The sequence below is a fragment of the Ursus americanus genome, chromosome 23, assembly GCF_024610735.1.
Source record: "Ursus americanus isolate L20-20 chromosome 23, mUrsAme1.1.p, whole genome shotgun sequence".
Classification (NCBI taxonomy): Eukaryota; Metazoa; Chordata; class Mammalia; order Carnivora; family Ursidae; genus Ursus; species Ursus americanus.
In genome coordinates, this window is record NC_142149.1 from 32195451 (window position 1) to 32211496 (window position 16046).

Below are 16046 nucleotides of genomic sequence, written 5' to 3' on the forward strand. Positions count from 1 at the left end.
TAAGAGCCATGTATCTGATGAGTGGCTGATCTGTGGAGATCCTTCAAATCCCAATAGTCTCTGAAATGAAAGCTGGACAAACTTGTATGTATGTCTTGTTTTGTCTTGAGATCCTCTGCTGTACCCAGACTGTAATCCACTCTATGAGATTCCTGCAGACTGCAGTTAGTTAAGTCTGTCTTTCTTTTTTAACTAACTCCCCAAGCATTTTTCTGGATTCTCTGCTCATTCTTTGCCATGACGACCAGGTGCTAGAGAAGGGATTTTAAGGGGCTTCTTTGCTTTTAATTACTTTTTTCCAGAGGTTGTGAAATGAGAATCATTCATTCAGGAGTGAGCTGGGAAGGCTGTTTTCAGGCTGGGTAGCAGAGAACATTCCTTTGGTGGTCTTCAGTCAGCGTTAAGCATTGCAGGTTTATAAATTTAATTTTTACCTCTTCACTCAAGAGCGGCCAAGCTCTGGTGAAGCAGTTCACCTAGCACAACTCACAGGAATTTAATTGGTAGACCAGAATTGTAATTCATTAATTTACAGTGGAACAGATATTCCTGAAAGCTTGGACTGTGTGTTGTCTTCCTTGAAGGTAAACCCACTTGAGTGAGAGAATTAAATTTAGGCAGTTGCTAAGTAAATATGGAATCAGAGCAGAGGAAGTTGAATAGCCTAAGAGATTTTCATCAATTCTGACAGCTTGATCCATCCTTCTTCATCAAAAAGACAGATTTTCCAGGTGAACACACTCTAGAAAAATCTTGGGACTTGGAGTCAAAAGCTATAGATTTATGTTCTGACCTTGACTTACAAGCTATGTGAAACTGGGAAAGTCACTTGAACAGCTCTGGGTTTCGGTTTCCTCTGCTGTTTTAGAGATTGAATGAGTTAATGTTTGTGAAAGTGCTCTGTGTCCTCTGATGTCCTATATACATGTCAGTATTAGTCTAACTGTGTTAGGCTCCTTTCTCTTAGGGAGTCCCTTGGACAGCGTCCTTGGTACCCCATCTTCATTCTCCCCTTGACTAGTCTGTAGGTTTTGTCCACTGACATCAGATATCTTTTGTGGTATAAGGACATTCCATCTGCCAGTGTCCAGTTGGCTTTGGAAACAGAAGTGTAGGTTGAAACAGAAATCCAAGAAATTGGTATTTGTCCTTCCCAGGTATGTTAACTTGCATTATCTTTTTAATTTTAGCAGCTCGTAGTGAACTATTTTCAAGAACCTGGTGGTTTTAAGAGAAATTGAGTTCCATTATTTCAGCCCCCTTGAAGTTTTAGTTTTATATTTGCAGTAAATTGCAAAGGCCCCCGGTATTAATCACTGCCTGCCGTTACATTCTGATTCCTCTACTTCTACCCTCTTAACTCAGAAGCCAGTCTCGCTGAACAGACCTAGTGAGGGTGACATGTCCAGCTTTCTTCTGTAGAGGATGGGTCTTGTCTGATTACAGGAACCCCTGCTCTTTATCTTTTGGAAGAATGTGAGTTTTCTGGGCCTTTTCTATGGAGAGCAAGGAGCGCAAGGAGCAAATGCAGGATGTTGGGCTGCCAGCATCTGTTTTCCCACTGGCTGCGTGTTTACATTGCCATCTACTGTCCTGACCCTTTGCCACAAACTGGGGAATCTTATCTGCTCTTGGTTCAATAGAGAACAGGCCCACGGCCCCAAACCACATCTGAGGCTCTTAGAACAGCTGGGAGAGGTGTGGAAGAGGAGCTGTGGGGGTCTGTGGTTGTAGGGGGTTTGGAAGAGAGTCTGGGGAAGCTCTGGTAAGACAGCCCAGCCCTTCCAGGGTAGTCCCGCATCTCATTTTAAATCCGGAAGGCTCGTGGTGGTGAAAGGAAATAAACATTTAAGTGCTGTTTCATGAGCCAGGCACTGTGCGTTCATTGAACACAACATCCCTTTAGAACAGGTCCTTATGGAATAGGCGTTAGGTTCTCCCTTTTTTAGATGGGGCCCCGAGGCTCAGAAGGATGCAGTGACTCGTTCAAGGTTACACAGCTTGCTCCAAAGCCTGCATCCTTTCTACTGAACAGCTGGCAGACACAACAGCAAGGGAGCAGACTTTGCAGGCTCTTTCTCTGTTCCGTTCTCAGTGTCCCTTCCATTTCTCTGGTCTAGGTCCATCCCTAAAAGCAGCCTGTTTTCATGCAGGTGCACAGGAAGGTGAAGTTGAATGGTCTGATCGTTAAGTGCCTTAGATCCCAGAATATCCCCCTTTAAGCAACAAAACCTGCCGCCCAGACTGCTCAGCACCTTTTGTTTTCGCCTTGGTTCCTGGCATCATTTGCATCATGTATGCTCCCATGCCCTTGGAATTTTATGACTCCACACAGCAGATATTTCCTTCTCGAGAGCCAGTCCCTTCTCAGCCCCTCCCTCCATCTGTTTAGGGAATGTGAGGGTGAACTGAGACCTTCCAAAGCTCAAAGTCAGGGGACAAGGGCTGTAGGAGGCCATACTTCTGCCCCTAGGCAGCACACATGGCTTCCTAGTCCATCTCAAGGTTTCTAGACAGATCTGTGAAAGCTTTTTGTAATCCATAAACACACATAAATGGCTTTGTTCTTTCCTCATCTTTCCTAGTGACCCGTGTCCTCGTGTGGAAGTCCTACAAAGTCAGGAAATTCTTCCCTGATAATTAACCCAAGTCTCTCATTTCCATTTATGTCCATTTCCTCCTCCTCTTATTGCAGAGAAAATGGAAGAAATCCCCTTTACTCTTATTTTCCTCTTAGCTAAAGGTTTACTGGCTCTAAATTGCACTTGGGTTCTGATTCTGGAAGTTTTCATCATTTTCATTGTTCTTTATTATCTCCCTTCCCACCTTCTCCATATGCTTCCTCAAGGGTGAAATCCAAACAGGATCCAGTATTACTTTGCATGGGTTTCAGTTCTTTGGAGTGGAGCCTGTGGCTTACCCTGACCCTAAATGGGAAACTCCACCGGGCCTGACCATGGATGGAGAAAAGAATGAGAAAGAAAAAAGGACTGACTGGGCCCTCCCCAGCAGAATGTCAAATCTGCTGAGGCAGGATGTTTAGCCAGCATCCTAAGGGCAGGGGTTTTGCTAACCCTCCTTTGTATCTCTACCTAATGCTTCTGCTGTCTTCTTGCTGAGATGGTGTATAATATAGTATATGGTGCCTTCAGCAAATACCTGGAGACAGAGAGTAGATTTGTGGGCAGGGGGGCTGGGGCAGGGTGTGGAAGATGACTGGTATAACGACATGAGATTTCTTCCGGAGAGTGGTAATGTTTTGGAATTATAGTGGTGACGATTGCACAACCTTATGACTGTATCAAGAGCCACTGAGCTGTATACTTCTAAGAGGATGACTTTTATGGTAATGCGAATTACATTTCAGTTAAAAAGGACTCAACTTTATGTTTGTACTAATAAGTTCTTTAATAGCTATATAATAAAAAGAAATTGTAACAACAACAAAATATATATAAAGCCTTGAAGTTTATGAAGCACTTTCTTTCATCACGGTATCTCCTTTATTTCTCATAGAAAGCTGGTGTGAGTACTGTTTTATTGTGCCCATTTTGCAGATTAGGAAATCAAGTCTCAGAGCAGTTAATTGGCTTTCTCAAGTTAGTAGTGTAGCTGGTACATGGCAAAGTCAGGACTCATACTCTGGCAATCTGCCTCTTTGAAGCCCGTGTAATTCACACTGCCTGTGGATGGTAGGTGGGAGAAGCAAGCACTAAGTGCTTTAAAGGATTCACAGAATATGACTGGAAAGGATCCTGGGGAGCTTCAGCCTCATCCCTCCATTTTTATGGAGATGTTGAGTTGCAAAGAATGAAACCCTTGCCCTTTGTTTTACTAGTAGGGAAAGGGGGAGATCAAAGTCACTGAAGAAAAGGATTTTGAAAACCCAGGTAGATTAGAATCAGCCTTTTCATCTCTCTTTTCCAGGCTCCTAAAAGGGCCAAAGAGGAAAGAGAGGGAACTGGCCTTCCTTTTACTCTGGACTTCATTTACCTTGTTTTACTTATAATCCTCAAAACCCCTATAAATAGGCATGGTTTCCATTTACAGACACAAAAGATGACAAAGCTAAGAGAGGCTGAATATTTCTCCCAACGTCAGGTAGCTAATAAGTTGTAGTTGTAAAACCAGGATTTGCTCCTGATCTTCTGATGCCAAGGCTAGATCCTTTCATCATACACAGATAGGCACCTAGCTCCCAGATAGCACAGCTGGGTGGGCAGGTGGACATTGCTTCCCTCATCTCTCTGCACCTCCTGAGGCACATGCTCCATTAAAAATGGTTGACCTTTGGGCGCCTGGGAGTTGCAGTCTGTGAAGCATCAGACTCTCGGTTTTGGCTCAGGTTATGATCTCAGGGTTGTGAGATGGACCCCTGCTTCGGGTTCCATGCTGGGTGTGGAGCCTGCTTGGGATTCTGTCCTGCACCCTCTGCCTATCTCTCTCCCCCTCTCCCCCCCCCCCCCGCTCCATCTCTCCCACCCCCTTTAAAAAAAAGAAAAAGGAAACGGTTGACCTTCCCAGTGAGAGTAGAGGGCCTAAGTTGGAGAGGCTCTGCTTCATGCTAGGAGGACTTCATGCCTGAGTCTGCTCAAGGGTGAGGACCTGTGCCTGTTCCGGGGGGGGGGGGAGGAACCCACATGTTTGCTCTTTTGCCACCTCCCCCCTGAAAAGTATCCATTTTCAGTGGTCCTCCTACTTTTAAACGGAATTGTTGCCTTCAGACTTTCAAAGGGGCCAGAAATCAGTGGTTTTGGATACTAAACAGGAAACTCAAAGCCCTTTCCGTTCCTTTGAGCTGGCTGGAAGGGCTGGGCCTGGAACTATGACTTTCCTTTAAAGGACAGAAGAAAAGTGTTGTGTAATTTATTTAAAAAAAAAAAAAACCAACAAAAAAACCTTTCCTGGAGTCCTGAACACCAGCCTTGGTTGATACACAACATGGAAAAGAGCGGTCTTGTTGCCTGGCAGTAATGACAGAAACAAATATGTCTGACAGTCTGTTTGGGATCTCCTGGTCTGAAATTCTGTTTGCTTCATTCTAATTGCTTCCTTAACTTCCTTTCAGTCTCCCCACCTTTGGTACCACCCTCACTCAAGGGAGTGCCAGTCTGTGCCTGGGTACGCCAGGCTGGGCCGGGCCCCACAGGATACAGTGACCCAGCCGGGGCTATTCTCGTCTGTGTCTCTTTGCAAGATGCCTGTTGTTCTCAGTGGCTGTTTTTCCCATCGTAAATGTTGCCTTGGCAGAGGCCCAGAGTGGAAGCCATGGTGGAAGAGCTTCCAGAGATCTGTCCCAGGAAATTCAGCAGGTCCTGAGAGCCAGGCTGAGCCAGCAGGTTCACCGTCACCCAGGAGCGTACCTGAGGAGACGGTGCCTCGGAGACAGCCCTTTGCAGAGTGTGGGCCTCGGCCAGCGCGCTTTCGTGGAACAGGCCTGGAGGACCCATAGTGGCCCTGGGCGGGACCTCTGGGCCTGGCTGGCATTTCTCTTCTCTGCCATGTGTCCTCCCCATCCCCTACTCTCTAGGAATTCTGGGCTATGCCAGTCTAGAGGAAATTACTTGTAGGCCCTGCCCGGAAGCAGACAGAAACACTCAGAGTGGTCTCCAAACTTTCAAAATCACATATTCCGACTAGTAAAATGTTTGAGTATATATTCCTAATATATGGTTACTTGTAAGTGGTTTACACGTACTGCTATGTAATATATACATTATAAAGATTTATTGAAAGAAATGATCAATAATTTAAAAGGGAGAAAGAACAATTATAAATTGGTTTCAAATCTTATTTATTGAAGGTATGTGATTTAATATGCTCTTTTAAAAAAATTACTGGCTTATCACTTTCTGATATAGTAATTCTGAGGTATGTCCTAATGAGAGTATTTTTCAGTACTTTAACAATTTCCCTTGCTGAAAAGTTCTTACAAAGAAAGGTAGATTCAAATGCAACATTAGCATGTTTGTGCCTATGAAAATCATGATCCCCATTTACCCAATTACACAAACGTTCTCGCGGGACTTTGCAGTTGGCTCTTTGTTCGGCATACTTTCGAGTAGATTAGGAAATTGTTTCCTAATTGTCTAAATACAGAAATACAGTGTACAGATGGGAGATTATAGAGATGGCTTATTTTAAAATTTTTATTGGATTTAAAATTAAAAAAAATTTACAAAGTAAAATTCACTCTCTGGTATACAGTCCTATGAGTTTTGATAAATACTTGGTCTTACAAGCACCCCCATAATGAAGATGACAGTTCTGTCTCCCCCGTCACTCCTTGCAGTCAAATTCTCCCCTTACCCATAACCTTTGGTAACCACTTACCTCAGCCTGATGCCTTTCAGATGCATGTTGGTATGTATCAACACGTGGTTACTACCATTATATGGGAGGTATCGTTTTATCCACTCACCAACATTGTTTCCAGTTTGGGACAATTATGAATAAAGCTGCTGTAAAAACATTCTCCTGCAGGTTTTTACATGAACATAGGTTTTCATTAAACTTGGGTAAATGAAACCCCCAAACTCCCGTCCAAAGTGGCTACACAGTTTTGGGGTGTATGAGGGAGTTCAAGTTGCTACACACTCTTGACAGCACTTGGCTTTGACAGCTTAAAAAATTTAACCATTCTAATAGGTGTGTGGTGATATCTCACTGTGCTGGGGTTTCCCCCCCCCACTTATGACTACCATTTTGTTATAAAGGATGCAACTCAGAAACAGCCAAATGGTAGAGATAGGTAGAGCAAAGGGTGAGGGTAGAGGGGAGGGTGGCGCCTTCCTGCCCTTTCAGGGCACAAAGCTCACTTTGATGTGTTCACCAACCTGAAAGTTCTCAGAATCTCATTGTTCCAGAGATTTTTGTTTTGTTTTGTTTTGTTTTAACTTTTTATTTAAATTCAGTTGATTAACATATAATGTGATACTTGTTTCAGGGGTAGAGGTCAGTGATGCATCAGTCTTTTGTAACACCCAGTGCCCATTACCTCACGTGCCCTCCTTAATGTCCATCACCCAGTTACCCTGTCCCCCTACCCCCTCCCCTCCAGCCACCCTCAGTTTGTTTCCTATGATTAAGAAGAGTCTCTTACGGTTTGTCCCTTTCTGGTTTTGTCTTGTTTCATTTTTCCCCTCCTTTCCCCTATGAGCCTATGTTTTGTTTCTTAAGTTCCATATATGAGTGAGATCATATGATAATTGTCTTTCTCTGACTATTTCGCTTAGCATAATACCCTCTAGTTCCATCCATGTTGTTTCACATGGCAAGATTTCATTTTTTGATGGCCGCATAATATTCCATTGTATATGTATAGACCATATCTTCCCTATCCATTCATCTGTCGATGGACATCCGGGCTCTTTCCACAGTTTGGCTATTGTGGACATTAATACTATAAACGTTGGGGTGCAGGTGCTCTTTCGGATCACTACATTTGTATTTCTGGGGTAAATCCCTAGTAGTGCAATTGCTGGGTCATAGGGTAGCTTTATTTTCAACTTTTTGAGGAATCTCCATACTGTTTTCCAGCGTGGTTGCACCAGCTTGCATTCTCACCAACAGTATAAGTATAAGAGGGTTCCTCTTTCTCTGCATCCTTGCCAACATCTGTCATTTCCTGACTTGTTAATTTTAGCCATTCTGACCCGTGTGAGGTGGTATCTCATTGTGGTTTTGATTTCATTGTGTCCTTAATTTGCTGAGCATCTTTTCATGTGATTATTTACCATCGATTTATCTTTGGTGAAGGCTGTTCAAATCTTTGGCTCATTTTATTTTTTATTTAAAAATGTTTTTGAGGTTTGTTTTGTTGGGGTTTTTTTTGGCTGGGTAGAAGTACACTTTATTGATGATACATGACAAGGTAGGGTTCCCCGAGTCCCTCCCCTTCTTCAGGGGGTCTAGGATGGAAACTGTCTAGAGGTCATGAGACTCCCACTGTGTCAGGGGACAAGTTGGGGCAAGGACTTCCCAGCAGCTGAAGGCCTCTCTCTTCCTCTCGCTCTCCCTTGGGCTGGTGGTCCAGGGGGATTTTACTCCCCGGAGGCCATGTGGACCATAAGGTCCACCACCTGGTTGCTGTAGCCAAATTCATTGTCATACCAGGAAATTAGCTCAACACAGTGGTCATTGAGGGCAACGCCAGCCCCAGCATCAAAGGTATAAGGGGTATCACTGTTAAAGTCGCAAGGGACAACCTGGTTCTCACTGTAGCCCAGAATGCCCTTGAGGGGGCCCTCTGATGCCTGTTTCACCACCTTCTTGATGTCATCGTATTTGGCAGCTTTCTCCAGGCCACAGGTCTCAGATCCATGACTGACATGTTGCAGGTGGGGATAGGAAGTCCATGCCAATGAGCTTCCCATTCAGCTCAGGGATGACCTTGCCTACATTGATGGTGCCAGTAGAAGCAGGAATGATACTCTGGACAGCCCCTCAGCCATCACGCCACAGTTTCCCAGAAGGGCCGTCCACAGTCTTTGGTTGGCAATGATGGCATGGACTGTGGTCATGAGTCCCTCCGCAATGCCAGAGTTGTCATGGATGATCTTGGCCAGAGGGACCAAGCAGTTGGTGGTGCAGGAGGCATTGCTGACAATCTTGAGGGGGTTGTCCTACTCCTCACGGTTCATGCCCATCAAAAACATAAGGCATCAGCAGAAAGTGGCAGAGATGATGACCCTCTTGGCCCCACCCTTCAGGTGAGCTCTGGCCTTCTCAGTGGTAGCAAAGACCCCAGTGGACTCCACAACATATTCAACACAGCATCACCCCATTTGATGTTGGAGGGATCTTGCTCTTGGAAAATGGAGATGAGTTTTCCATTCAAATTTCTTATTCTGAACCTTGAGTGTGCCGTTGAGTTTGCCATGGGTGGAATCATACTGGAACATGCAGACCACGTAGTTGAGGTCAACGAAGGTGTCACTCATGGTGACAATATCCACTTTGCCAGAGTTGAAAGCAGCCCTGGTGACCAGGCACGGAATACGACTAAACCCATTTACTCTGACCTTCACCACTGTGTCTGGGGGATGTGGCTGGCACTACACCAAAAGATCTCATGTCTGTTTGAATGGGTTAGGAGCAGAGAGGCTCTTTCGCTCATTTTAAAATTGGGTTTTTGTTCCTTATTGTTGAATTTTGAGAGTTCTTTGTATATTTCAGGTACAAGTGCTTTGTCTATTATATGATTTCCAGATATTTTTTCCCAGGCTGTGGCTTAACTTTTCTCTTTGTTTTTCAGAGTAAGTTTGAAATTTTGATGAAGTTCAATTTAGTAGTCCTTTTCTTTTATAAAATGTTTCTGTGGCAGGATCTAAGAAATTTTTTCTAACACAAAGATTTCCACCTGCATTTTCTTCTAAATATCATTTGTTTTGAATCAATTTTTTGTACAGTCATATCAATTCTAAACTACAAAGATCATATAAAATGAATACATTGTCAGATACCAGGTCTCTCCATAGCATAAGTTCCTTTTGAAAAGAGGTTATATTCCCATTCCCTGTTAAAATGTCACCTATACTTTGAAGGGACAGATTTTATGGTTTATTCTTTGGAAAATACTGCAGAATAAGAGTACCATACTACTGCCAGCTACTTCTTACAGCGAAGGCCAGAGAGTTTGGAATGCTCATCTTTTTACAAAAGAAAAATGTAGAACTTCTTTACGTTTTTAAATACTTTGAAGTAAATGAACCTCTTTGTGGTGTGCTGTCCTACACAAAAAATTGTAAGGATCCTACTGTTTAAATATCCTGTTTTTTAAGATTTTATTTATTTATTTTAGAGAGAGAGAGAGATAATGAGCAGGGGGAAGGAGCAGAAGGAGAGGTAGAGAGAGAATTCTCAAACACACTCCCCTCGGAGCCTAATCTCAGGACCCTGAGATCATGTCTGGAGCTGAACCGCCCAACCGACTGAGCCACCCAGGAGCCCCAAATATCCCCCCACCCTTTTTAAGATTAGTCTCATTATTGACATTCTGTTGCACAGAAACAGCAGTATTCACAATATGCTGAAAGTAGAGACTGAAGGGGACCACTATCGCTGCTAGACGCACAGTGAGAGCCCCACACTTCCTTCTAGATACCTGTGCACACATGACGCTAGCCCAGGGAAGATCCCTGTGGCAAATCTCTATGACTGTTTAGTGACACTTCTTTTAAAGATAAAAATAGAAAATAATAATAACAGAAAGAAAGGTAAAAATAGGTTAAAAATTCAGTGTTTTTTCCCTACCCTGATTGTCTTACATACCTTCTGGCCATTCCTCTATCCCGGAAAGTCTTACCGTGCTGCTGCTCAGCCTGTATTCCCAATTGTCTCTGGGTGTGGTAGATCTGTGTGTGTTTGGGAAGTAAATGCCTTGTCCTGTTATAAATGGTAGAGCTATGTTGCTTTGTGTTGTCACCTTCCTGTCTGCTTTCTTCTAGAATTTGTTTTCCCATAGCCACATTCTTCTAAGCTGCAAACTTGAAGTTCATAACAGGTGTTTCTTAGAAGATGATGCTCCCGGTTATCCATAATGTAGAACCAGGAATTACAAGAGAATGTAATTTTGGAGCTGTAAGGGGCTTGGGAGGTTGACTAGTCCAAATCCCTTATGAAAATCAGACCAAATATAAAGGAACTGTGGTAAATCCGTAGAATGGAATACAACTCCGCAATAAAAAGGGAATGAGCTTTTTAAAAAAACAAAACCAAAACCAAAAAGATATTTATTTATTTGAGCGAAAGAGATGAGGGGGGAGAGAGGGATAAGCAGACTCCACGCTGAGCACGGAGCCCAACGCGGGGCTCGATCTCACGACCCTGAGATCATGACCCAAGTTGAAACCAAGAGTCAGAAGCTTAACCGACAGTGCTACCCAGGTGCCCCAGGGAATGAGCTTTTGATAAAATGCAACAACGTGGATGAATCTTGGAAGAATGATTGCTCTGTGAGAGAAGCCAGACAAAAAGCACTATGTACTATGTGATTTCATTTATAAAAAGCCGGAGAGTACAAGTGACAGTGACAGCAGTGGCTGCTGGTGGATGAGGAGGGAAGGGAAGGCAATAAGATGAAGAGGGACAAAAGGAAACTTTTGGGTGTCACGGTCTTGATTGTGGTGATGTTTTCACAGGTAGATACAAACAGTGCACTTTAAATAAGTACAGTTTATGACAACACTTACACATCAGTAAAGCCACCTAAAGAAATAAAGGAAATTAGGGGCAATTCCCCAGTGGAGTAACTATTTAATAAATGCCTACAGTGTGCCAGGTTCATGTGCTCTGGTCTAGGGGTTCAGAGAGCGGGAAGACTTGGCCTGTCCCTTCAGGGAGCTCACAGTCTAGTGAGGGAGTTAGAAAATAAACATAAATTAGATCCAGTATGTTCAGTGCTAAGAAAGAGGAACAGACAGGGGACAGGAGGAGTCCAGAACGTGGGTGCCAATGGGTGCCTCTTCCGGGGGAGGTCAGGGAAAGCCTTACGAAAGAGAGGAAACTGAGCCAAGGCCTGGCATTGGTGAGGTGGACAAGCCTCCCCATCTGAGGGAACATCCTGGGCAAATGGGTGAAATGCAAGTTCCAGGAACTGTGGTGGTTTGGCCTAGCTAGAGCAAAGGACACCGTAGTGAGAGACCGCGGAGGTTGGTGAGGCCAGACGGTGAAGCCTTGGCTTCCTTGCAGTGCTAGGTGTCTTTCTGCTCCAGGGTTGAACTAACAGGTTGTCTAAGTCCACGGTCTGTGTCACAGGGACACTGTCTCTTCCAAACACTCGGCATAGACCTACAGGTTTTCAAGGCTGGGACACTCCTATTCCTGCTTATTCTAACCTGGACATTCTTACGTTCCCCCAGGAATGTTTCAAAACCCAAAGGAAAGAGCTGGTTTCAGTCTGAGCGGCTGCTGGGGAACATCTGCTTGCCCCTCGGAGCTCCACCTGGGCGCAAAGGCCTCTGGTGCATTTGTGTGTTGGAGGCAACCAACGATCCAGCTGCCCCAAAGGCAGTTTTTCCACAAGTCAGAAATTTTGCCTTTCTTTCTGGCTGGCGGCACTGATCCCTAAAGTCCTGTATTTCTGACAATGGCTGTCTGGTGTGCAGTGATCTGTGTCCTGTCTGGTTCTCTCTTACCCTCTGGTCCTCTGTTAACCAGTCACCACTGGATTTCTCCAGCCACTGAGTAACAGAGGTCATGGGAGAGTCCCTTATTTATTTGTTTGTTTTTAGAGTGGTTTTCAGAGAACACCAGGATGTTTGGTTCAGAGTACGATTCACATTAAAAATGCAGGCAGCAAAGCAGAACACGGATGGCTCATGTCAGGCAGACATTTCAGTGTAACCAGAGGAGGGAAACACGGCGAGGGCCTGTGTTAATGGAAGTCGAAGCCAAACTGCATGGCAAGCTTTGGCTCACGTTTCTCCTGTTCCCTGCCACCCTTCAGCCGGAAGAGAGCAGCTCATATTTAAGCTAGAATTTAAAATGGGATTGCTGCTTAATGAGCATTCCTGTGATCTAGAGATCAAGTTGCTTACACCTCAGGAGAGCTCCCATGCTCCCATCGAGGAGGATTGTTACTGCGGGGCACTTAGGATCTACAAGAAGTGAGAAGTGTAGGTTTGGTGGTTTATTCTTTCTTGCCTTGGGGATTCTTTGCCATCTTCTCAGGGTTGGACCAAGAGGGCAAGCAAAGTGCTCACACTGGTTTCCCTAACCAGCACGAGGAAAGCTGTGGCCCCCACAGATGCCTGAAATCAAGTGGGTCCAGCAAAGGCCGGTGTGGATTATCTTGGGTGGGTTAAAAAAACAGACGGTGTCAGGAGGGAAGAAGTTTTCAATGATACTGTGGAGTTTGGTTTTTCTATCTCCTCACCTGGGCTGGTGAAAACAGTCCAAGTGTGGGCCGGCCCAAGCTCTGTAGCTCTGTTTATTCTCTCCTCTTGTCCTCCCCCGTGCTAGCTGCCAGCTTGACTATTAAATGGCTCAGGGCCTTTTTCTTTTTTTTTTTCTCTGTGTCAATCCTTGGAAGGTTATGATTATTGCAATGTGGGACTGGTTTCCCGAACGGGTGGGTGAAATGGATATCTAACTATCGATTTGTTTTCTTGCATTTCAGTCGTTTCAAGGAAGTCAAGGACGAGCATACCTCTTTAACTCAGTGTGAGTGTCTCTGGTAATCCCTGGTTTGGTGCAAATTTTATCCGGGGGGAGGGGGGTGGGAGCACCACTCAGTGGTCATTCAACAATGGCCCCTACCCCTCTTCAACAATAAAAGCCCTACGAAACTTTACTCTCCACAGTAGATAGCCAATTATCTTTGGGAATTTTGGGGGGGGGCAGCATCTTTGGCTAAAAATAATACATTTACTACCCACAGTAGGCACATCAGAGGGCTGTAGCCTCATAGGGAAGAAGTTGAAGTTCTTCTGAGAGCCTCATCGTGGAGGCTTCATAACCAGATCTAAGATGAGTCATCCGGGAAGAGAGAGGAGGTCGAGCAAAAGACACAGAGATCGCAGCAGGAGCAGCGGCTGGAGGAAAAGGCCCCGTTAGTAACGAGCCTTCCCCACTACAGTCGTGGCCTATAGGGCTCTCATTTATAGCCTATCCCCTGGGAAAGGAAGGTGATGCTCGCACAAGTGTGATGAAGTGTGAGAAGGGCAATGGTGCATGTTGAGCTGGAGATAACACAGGGCTCGTTCAGTCTTGTAATCAGGACAATACTCTGTGGATGTCATGTTTGACATCTTCGGCTGCATTTCGTCCTCAGTAAGCTCTGAGCTGAGGACCCGTGCTGATGGCTGTGGCCATCAGTTGGTCCCCTTAGGTTACAAGATTAGAAGCATTAGTTAGAAACCTTCCAAGCAAAGTCTCAACCATAAAGACTGTTTTTCATAGACTCGGTCAGAACTTGCAGATCTCACATGCATTTCAATGGAGGTGTTTCCACATGGCTACCTTTTAGGGGCTGTTATCACTTTGGGTCATAAACAACGCCGTTCTCAGCGTTGGCTTCCCGTGAGGTGTCCGTGCTCAGTTATTTTCTCGCTGCAAGCTCAGCTTGAGCGACCGAGGATGAATGTGTGACTAACTACCCATTCTCTCTCTGTCCCTTGGCACAGAGTTAATGTGGGCTGCGGGCCCGCAGAAGAGCGAGTGTTGCTAACAGGACTCCATGCAGTCGCAGACATTTACTGTGAAAACTGCAAAACCACGCTGGGCTGGAAATATGTGAGTACTGAAGAGTCTGGTCAGTGGCGAGAGGGTGGTGAAGGGAGTAGCTGAGAGCCTTGTGCTGGAAGATTGCTTTCTTCTCCTGGCTTCCTGTGACCTTGCGGGATTATCTTAGTCCAGGAACAGGCAGCTGGACCCGAAGAGCAGTTCCTGGCACACTCCTATCTGCCACGTTCATTCTTCTCTTTTCTCTGACAGTCCCCTTCTCCTCCTCGTTCCTTTGCACCTGCCCTGAAACAGCTAAACACGCACACACACATACACACCTGCTTTACAGTTTAATAATAGTAATAATAGCACATAACATTTCCACAAACCTACTGTGTTCCAGGCCTATATTATTTTATTTGATCTTCACAGCATCCTTAGAAGGTAGGTCATATTTTATTCCCTATTTTATGGATGAGGAAACGGAGAGGCATAGGGAGGTGAATAGCACATCCGATGTTACCTAGCCATTACATGGCCAAACCAGGATATAGGCATCCAGGAGTCTCACTGCTGAGCGCATGCACTCTGCTCCAGTGAATGTGTCTGAAACATCTCTCAGGTCCTAGGCCCTGTGCTAGGCACCATCAAACATGTTAATGTCCACTGTTAGATATAGTCACGGCTGGACTCTCCCTCCTGTTCATTCATTCATTCCTTCGCTGTTTAACTCAACAGACAGAGCGAGCAGTCCTTCTCCAGGGTGAAAATAAACTTTTGTTGTTATTGCTGGTAGATATATTTATTATTGGCAGATATTTTCACGTGCTTTTTTCTGCCTGGTCATGGTGGGGATATTGAAAAACGAGTCTTACTGTCTCTGGGAAGACAGTTTATTCCATGTAAAATGCCATAAATTCCCTGTCCTGTCAGTTGCCCTGGGTCAGTGTGGGGCTGGCTCATACGGCCTGTGGTTAGTTAGCTGTTAATTAGCTTCGGAAGAGCCCCGAGGAGTCGTCCCAACTGCCCGCAGAGTCAAAATGACGTGCCAGTGTAGGTTTGTTGATTGTGACAAATACACCACTCTGCAGGGCTCCGGGAATGGGGGAGGCTGTGCGTTATGTGGGAGCAGAGAGTACAGGGGAAACCTCCTTGCCTTCTGCTCCTTTTTGCTGTGAACCTAAAACTGCTCTAAAAATACGAAGAAGTCTGTTTAAATAAAAAAGACGTTGAGCAGAAGCCCGACATGAAAGTATGATTCCATTTAACCAAAGTTCAAAAACGTGCAAATCGTAACTGCCACAGGTGGGGTCTGCTACAGAGCAGCCTTGCCTTTAGATCCCATCTTTCACACCTCCCTTGAAATGTTCAGAATTAGAAGGAAACACCCTACGTGGCGTGTTTCATGATGCCAAGATGGTCACAGATCCCTATGGTTTCCCTGATTGCTTCTTGTGGGAAAAACTAGCCTTGGCCTGTTTTCCCCTGTATGGCTGGTGGCCCCCTCTGGGTGATCTGGGGGCCACAGTTCTGGTTTTGATTATTCAGAAATGTTCTGGCCTTTGTTTCCCCAACCTCTTGCTCATCTTACTCCCTTGACGATGTGCAGGATTACAGAGAGAAGGTAATTCTGAGTTCGTTGGTTTTGCTCCTTCAGGTAAAATGATTCACGCCTTTGACAAAGGTTTATTTAAAGCCTTTGTGTTGGGTACAAAGTAAACTTGATCTAATACTTGCCCTTGGGGGCGTTTACAGTCATGATATCAGGGAGGAAAGCTACAGGGAAACAGACAAAACAGCTTGACGGGCATAGTGATATGCACAGGACAGTAGAGAAACCCCATCTCCCCCAAATATTTATTGATTACCTCTCAAGTCTC

General features: G+C 45.0%; 1 protein-coding gene and 1 pseudogene across 4 annotated transcripts in view; one reads left to right on the plus strand and one right to left on the minus strand.

Moving 5' to 3' along the window:
* The window catches only part of YPEL2 (yippee like 2), a 61516-nt gene that overhangs the window by 38850 nt on the left and 6620 nt on the right, over positions 1-16046 (plus strand). For 3 of the 4 annotated variants that reach the window (XM_045773681.2, XM_045773680.2, XM_087854556.1), the window contains exons 4-5: positions 13121-13164; positions 14127-14235. In XM_045773681.2, the coding sequence (XP_045629637.1) occupies positions 13121-13164; positions 14127-14235 (153 nt within the window). Of the gene's footprint in view, positions 1-13120; positions 13165-14126; positions 14236-16046 lie in introns of those variants that run through there. The other variant, XR_015721332.1, reaches the window with a different exon arrangement.
* Positions 8043-9062, minus strand: LOC123776932 (glyceraldehyde-3-phosphate dehydrogenase pseudogene; annotated as a pseudogene).